Here is a 7,835-nt window from a genome sequence, read left to right on the forward strand (position 1 = left end):
TAAGGGATTTATCAATTATATGTCGCCATTTAAAATTACGTATACTTTGCTCTTTTTCTAATAAGTTGTCTTTTTCGCAGCACATACTCGTTCAAAAAAAACGAGCGAATTATAACTTTTTTCAACAACTTTAGTGACTTCCTCTGCGAAGAGGCTATGTGGCAGATATCAGAAAGTATAAAACCACGTGGCGGTAAAAAACCACAAACGCAGAACTAGAGCACGATTAACCCTTTCACTGCCTGTGTTTCGAAATGGGAAAAGCGAGGTGATATCCGATGATCCCCAATTAAATAATTTAGTTATTCGTGTTACTGCGAAATTCGAATTTCGTTCCGGAAGCGATGAAAGGGTGAAGACAGGTGCAGTTTATTCCACTTTCGCGACCTCCGTGAGGTTGTTCCATGTAAATTGTACCAACTAACAGAATCTAAGGTTCACATTACAAAGTAGCGTAGTGCACGCGTTATCTAAATTTCTTGCATACTTGGAGCGTCGAAATATCGTTCGCGTGATTGACGATGAATAGTTAATAAAAAGTAGGGTCAAATCAATGGTTCTCGCTTGAGTCCACCTCACGTATATCACTACATGATAATCACGTCTATTTCGGATCTACGCGACACGATACTTAATTAGATCTGCAGTAGAGCTTAGAGTAGTGCTGACGTAAAACGCTGCACACACACTTACCAACTCCGTGCGTATTGATGTACAGTTTATTTATTTTCGTTTTATAAACGACACATGTAAATGAGTAGTTGTCCGATCTTTTTTTAAATTATTTAGATATACATGGACGTCCACCGTCTAGCTTTACGTAGATAGAAACGTTTTGATAGTCAACAGTCAACTGTTGATTACACAAGGAAGAACACCAATTACGTTGATTAATGTAGAGCCATCGTAGTCTCGCGTCGATTGCCTCAACGATGCACAGCGCGGGACACATGGTACGACTGAGAGCAACTGTTACATATACTATTGTATATGATTGTAGAAGACATTTTTGTTGGAAACTTGTTAATAGTTATCCAAGCTTTCAGCTTAAGACGATTCGCTACATAGGGACTACGGTACAACAATTTTAAAGCTGCATTCATAACTGACGCTCAGAGTCGCTATCGAGAGTTCTGAAAAGTTCAGCCCTCGACTTTGTTGGGGGCGTTATTTTATTTCTCACGTTACTGTAAAAAAAAATTCGGCTGATCTGTACGCTAATGGGTGCATTCAGAGGAGAAAAGCGGTTACCGATGAGTAAGGAACATGTTGCGATTTCTGCTGAAAATGCGATCTGATTGGTCTGATTAGTAAACATGTTGAGTGAACGTACTGTTACGTTTCTCAAGCTAACAATAAGGAAATTACCCATTTAGTACCCATTCAGCAGACGAGCGCTAACCTAACAACTCAACAGTTGTCTCCTCTGAATGCACCCAATGATCATGAACTTCTCTCGGATTCAACGTTTCTGATATTGTTCGAACGTGTCAATTTCGTCTTTTAAATCGTCGCGGTAATAAATATCACTAGACCCAAGGATAGTAGGCTTAATCTAACAGATATGTCTTATATCAGTGAAGTAATTGGACTAATGATTTCGTTGGTGTATGTTTCACTCTGTCCATTGTTAAATATGTTAAGTCATTGTATTACTGAAAATTGTTATGAAATCATCTATAAATTTACCAAAGTTGCACGAATGGAATGCAATATATAAATACGTAAAAAGGCCTAAGCTATTGTAACTTTGAATAATCCGTAAAAATGTATAAGAGCCTCTGTTTCACTGATGTTTGGTATATCTGTAATAATGTGGAAATTACGCGGTATATATTAAGTTCATCATAATAACTGATTATTCATGCGTCCGATTACCAGTAAAATATAGAGCTGCCACACTGGCTAGTATAAAATACTAACACCAATACTATACATACAAAGCTTCATATTCTAGCCAGGAACGGAGAGACGTATCACTCTCAGTACTTCTAGTATCATGCACATTTTAGCAATACTGCTTCGGTAGATCAACTTGAGTGATACACATACGAAAAAAAGAAAGTTAAATACTGGATAACGGTAGTACTGTTTCATCCATAGAGACGTACAAACAATACGTCAGTTTTCTAGTGCCACATCTACAGTATTGTCAGATTTGCAGAAAAGTTTTTAAGAACCACCTGAAGTAGTTATGTGTATCCGCTACGTGTCATTACAAATAGGGTTATCTTATTTTTCGCCGATATGTTTAATTTATTTTTATTGACCGATTCGAGAAGTATCCGTAAACGGCATTGAAAACTGTTTGAAATTTGGTAAAATTGAAACCATTCAACGTATTGTAAGGTTACCCAAGTGCAGAACGGCTCTTAAATCGTTTGCCATGGTTCAAGTAATGATTAGTGTGCGTGTTACCGAATTCGCTTTAAGTTCCATAGTTAGTGCGTGTATAAAATTATCTAATATAGGGTTAAGGTAAAGTCTATTAATGTTGTAAATATTTGAACGATACCAAGCGTTTCTTGTACTATCGTAAAATAGTATTGACTATCGGGAAAACTAAATGTAGATGTACTCCGTCGCTAATCAACTTCACATATGACTTCGAGATAATAGATTTTAAATTTATGCAATTATTGTGATGCCAATATTACGTTTTAGCATAAATGTGTGACCAAGACCTTTATATTATTTTTATTTAATTAAATATTAAACGAAAGACATTTAAGTTCAAATTGATTTTATTGCATTTCCACATATTTCTTTCTGTTCTTCCTTCGTTCAAGGGTACTATTTTATCTCACACGGGTATATTAATGTTTATCATAAATTTATAGTAGGTAAACAGATTTCGGAATCGGCCTTAGAGGTTTCGGTGGTAGCCGAAACGTCCGATCAGTTAAATAAGGATTTAGTTAACGAAAAGAGAAAGAACAGGGAATACCATAAATCTCATATCAGCATCAATGCAATATCTTAGACTGAAAAATTGCTTAATATTGTATATTTTTAATAGAATGAAAACGATCTGGCTGTCGTCTGTACTTAGACGTATTGCAAGTACTGATTACAGTCTCGGCTACTAACCAATTCTTCTACCGATCAATCCCATACTTAAAGTGCATAATCGATGTTAAGCTATCACATAAGAACGACGAGTGAGATCAAATCGTGAATGTGCAACGAAAACCATAGACTCGAACTATTGAATAGGTAGTACACTGTAAGCGGTTAGGAAAGTAAATTCTCACTGCGACTGCTTTAAATTACTCTAATCATCGCGTATAAACCGTTTAAATGTAATTAAATGTTTTTCTATCTTTCATTGCGTGTCACAGCTTCATTAAGCGAATCCGTTATCGAAACAGTCTCCATTACTATTAATGGCCAAATTTTAAACTTCTTCGAAATTCGAGAGATCGTGATGTCCAAAAATGTCTATGTCATGAACCGTCATCGAGTATAACTGACATCTGAAACCGAAGGGTATTTGTATCTTTTAATAACATTTAAATTAATATTTTGTAAATAACCACGTACTCTATCGGAGAATTAACGAACATTTCGGAGCGATGTACATTGATGGTCACCGATCGGCATATTAGTCCACGATAAAATATGTCAGTCGGTAACGAAGAAAAGAATGAGGCTCAAGCGAATGCTTAGACGAATGCGTTTCACATTGTGTTTCTTTTTGACACGTGTGCATAAATATGGACGCGTGTAAAATGGTTTGTTAACGAAATGTGTACGTTAGAAATACTGGATATCTTGCTTCCCAACCGATGCCGTGCTTCCTTCGATGTGCAAGCTACACAACACTTACACAAATATGTGTAAGATTTACTTGTAGTTGTGACGAACATACGTTGTTTCCTGTGATCGAATCGAAGTGTTTCATCAACATGATTATTTATCATGCCTTTGTTATTTTACCCAAAGTAGTAGGATGAAATTTTGAAACGAAGAATAATGCTTTGGATAAGGAATCTTTGATATTAAATCTATATGCGACTATGTGCTCCTGTAAATTCTCGGGGCTTGATATTGTACTAATCGGAAAATTACAAATCACCATTTAGTGATTGATTTTAAAATTTAGACAGAAAACCATCGATTATGGTAACGATGGAAGGACATACCTGAAAAAGTATATCCACACTTACATGTTTTACGCAGTGTTTCTCGAATACATAATACGCCGTTGTCATTTAAAGACTTGAATAATTCTCGTAGGTGCCATTTTAAATCGCGATTCTGAATGTACCCTTGCAATGGAATATGATTATTGTTATACGTAGAACATATTAGCAAGTACAGAGCAAGTAATAACTACTGTTAATGTGTTATTCGACTTTTATTGGGAAAACAAATTTGCATGTGACATTATACATATATAGGCACTGGTAAGTAATACAATGGAAACTCCAACAATAGACACGCTAACGGGTCGATAATAGATCATGGGGTGATAATGCATACATGAGCATCGTTCCATCAAAGAGGTCAATTGTTATCGAAACGAAGACACGCATACACATATGTACCCATTGGATATTAAACCATTTACCGCTTACAATATGCTGGCATGGGATAATAACGATTCAGCAATTATAAACGTAGGGTCAAGTTTCATTATATTGTCATTACAGGGATTGCTTGATCGTTATCGTTAATAAACATCAATTCGTTGTTTTGTTGCAACGATTATTCTGAGACATTCGCCAGGGCATGATGGTTTTTATAACAATCCATGCAAAAGCACAATGAAAGATAAAAATACCTTACGAATTATCCATGGTATCGCTCCATTAAAATGTTCGATTACATGGTCCAACTGAAACGATATGTTAATTTATGTAAATACTATAGGAAATCGTCCGTGACTTCTGGGTGCCGTGAGCATATGTCATATGCCCTCCTTTGATATTCAACAATCACTCAGGCCAGACAAAAGATGAAGTATCTTTGACCTAAGTCTTGATAAAAGCGTTTCTCTTAGCTTCGTATAATGACCAATTCCATCCAAGAAATTATAATTGATTTACCATTAACATTATCTTCGCTCATAATTAATCACGATTGAAAAATCAGGGAGTTCTGAAAGTGCAAGTCCATAACGTCCACAGTATATGACCAATGTAATAGAAAATTAAAAAAGACACCTGGAAGTTACAGACCGATTTAAGGATGCGAAAAAATGCGAAAGCCTACGATCTACGTTCATTCTCGCTTGATAAATTTCCGGAAGATACTTTCATGTTTAAACGACAATGGTTAGAAATATACAAAGAACTGAATACAAATCCTGATTGCTACGAGGTTGCAATTGGGAAAAGTCAGGAATGAATTTCCTGGAAAATCAAGAATAATTACAAATAAACCATTTGTTAACAGGGTATGTATAGTTCTTTTTTTTTCAGTTCGCTTTATTTGTTCATGTAAATTGTTATGTCCATTCGTAATTTAATTGCAGTAAAACATTATTTGTTTATATTTCTGTAAGTCAAAGTATATTTTCTATAGTGTATTGCCCATGAGAAAATGTTCAGCGACAAGCTGTTGGAATATTCGCTGTACACTCTTCTTGAAGATCAACATTTAAATTGAATTTAATAGAATTGGAATATTAATTACTGTTATCTCTTCATTGAAATATTTGATTTTATACATATCCTTTTGATTGTTAACTTAATCGTGAATCTATAAGGGATATTTGTTGGAAACTACAATTCTTGACCAGATATTTGTAAAAATAGCAATATTTCGGTAAGAAAGTCTCAATATTGAGATTGCTTGAAAGACAGAAACTCATAAAGCATATCATTGGTAAGTGCGTGATATTAACATTATACTTGAAGATCCTGTTGTCCTGTTGCACCCTAACGGTAGTTCGTAACAGTTTTACTCATGCCCGAAACAGAAGAGCTTGCGTGATTAATTATGTATTTTGTTTAGTTGGCTATTCGAATATTTCTGTATATATAGGTTTATTATGCTCGTGCTCATAATATTCTATTTATAATGCAGAGAGCATTTAAGCGGCAGAGGACTGCAGAACAAGGCGGTCGGAAAATTGCATATTAATGTACACTTGTCTTACAGACTGTTGTGAATATATTTTTCATTCGCTTTTCTTGCTGGTACACTTCGAATATTTGTATGCGTAGCACTTTTTGAGCAAGACTTATTCCTTTTTTGTATCGAATGTAAGAAAGGATAAAATAAATAATCCACGGGAGCCTTGCAGCTAGATCCGATGTTAAAAGGAGCGCGAAAAGAACACTTACTCTTTCAGTTATTGAAAAACATTTCCCAAGATACGAGAAAGAATTGTAATTCCGATTTATTTATCAGATATTCGCTTTCTCGAGATGGTCTTGTTTGTTTAACTTTGTATTTTAAATATCTTCATACACAATAGAATCGGCGTATCCAGTTAGTGCATACTTGAATCTTATAAAAATTTGTTTTTCTTAAAATTATTATTCACTTTCATCTATTTTTATATTTCGCCCGACAGCAGACTACCATTCTCTTGAGTTTTTTGAAAATAATTTAGTAAATATCTAGTTTCCTTTTTTTTTTAATAAAATGTTAGTAAGAGTAAAATGCAGAACAGAAAATATGTGAATTAAAAAGACTATTGCAATTATAATGTCAAAAGCTTTTTTATCTCGATTAACATTAAATCTATAATTTATTCCGTCCTAGGAATAAATTAAATTTTGGTAAACTATATTCTGCACGAGACTTTTAGTTAAGTCAAATAGTATTTTAAATTCAGCATCGAATTTTGCTAAACTCCACATCATACTCTTTTAATATCTGTTTGTCGAATTTTTTGTAAAGTGCTTCGGCATCGACCGTTGTGTTTATTCATTGTATCGCAACATTATCATACAGCAAGAACGAAATTTAAATCACGCGGCCATTTTCCGAGCGCCATTACTAGAAAACAGAGATGAGTTGGGAGATTGCTCACGGGCAGGATCGTGCGATCGCAACCTGTGCTGCCATCTGGTTTCGTACGTTAGCTTTCACCGTTTTTTGCCCCCAAGGGCGGCACAACGAATTTCTGATAGGAGCTCGCGTACTCGCGATGGCGGTACCATCTACAAGTCGCCGTTGGCGGCTCACGTACTCGTAATGGTAATACCATGCGGCAATTGACCGTAGTGGTTTACCTACGCTTACCGACACTGCTCGCTTTTGATGGTAAGGGAAGAACACTCGTGACGCTCCATTTGACTTTATCTACTTATCCACTACTATTAAGTACATTGTTGCCTCGAAGTCGACGTGATGCGGAGATTTGGGGCACACGTCGGTGTCGCGTACGGAACTCTCATGCAGCGAATCTGTGTGAGTGCGATTGCTCCTAGAATTCTTCGCGCGTCCCAACCAGTCAAGCGCCAAACTACGGGTCGAGACGTTGAGTATGTGTGCGTTCGGTTCTACACTCGACGAGTATGCGTGAGAGTCGAAAACTGCGAAAAATCCTCCCGAGGCTTACTTAACTGTGGATGTAAGCCGAGTCATTTCGCGTATGATTTTTACATTTCCCTACTAGCGATATCGAGCGTTTTTCAAGCGTTTTAGAGCGTTATCGATCGTTTTTCGAGCATTGTCGAGCGTCATCGATCGTTTTCGCGCGTTTTTCAAGTGTTTTCGAGCCTAATCGAAGGCCGTACAGTGCCGTTGAGTGTTGTTAAGTGCAGTAGAGTGCCGGAGAGTGCCGGAGAGTTGCCGGAGAGGGCCGGAGAGTGCCGGAGAGTGCCAGAGAGTTGCCGCAGAGTGCCGTAGAGTGCCGAAGAGTTGCCGCAGAGTGC

At 36.5% G+C, this 7,835-nt stretch overlaps 1 protein-coding gene across 10 annotated transcripts in view; it reads left to right on the forward strand.

Moving 5' to 3' along the window:
• The window catches only part of LOC105700264 (guanine nucleotide-releasing factor 2), a 64,278-nt gene extending 61,536 nt beyond the window's left edge, over positions 1-2,742 (forward strand). For all 10 annotated transcript variants that reach the window (XM_012426670.2, XM_012426075.2, XM_012426159.2 and 7 more), the window contains one exon: positions 81-2,742. In XM_012426670.2, coding sequence (XP_012282093.1) covers positions 81-219 — 139 coding nt within the window. In that variant the 3' untranslated portion in view covers positions 220-2,742. The remainder of the gene's footprint in view (positions 1-80) is intronic.
• The last annotated feature ends 5,093 nt before the right edge of the window (positions 2,743-7,835 follow it).

Source organism: Orussus abietinus, unplaced genomic scaffold, assembly GCF_000612105.2.
Source record: "Orussus abietinus isolate OABI.00-Male unplaced genomic scaffold, Oabi_2.0 scaffold356, whole genome shotgun sequence".
NCBI lineage: Eukaryota > Metazoa > Arthropoda > Insecta > Hymenoptera > Orussidae > Orussus > Orussus abietinus.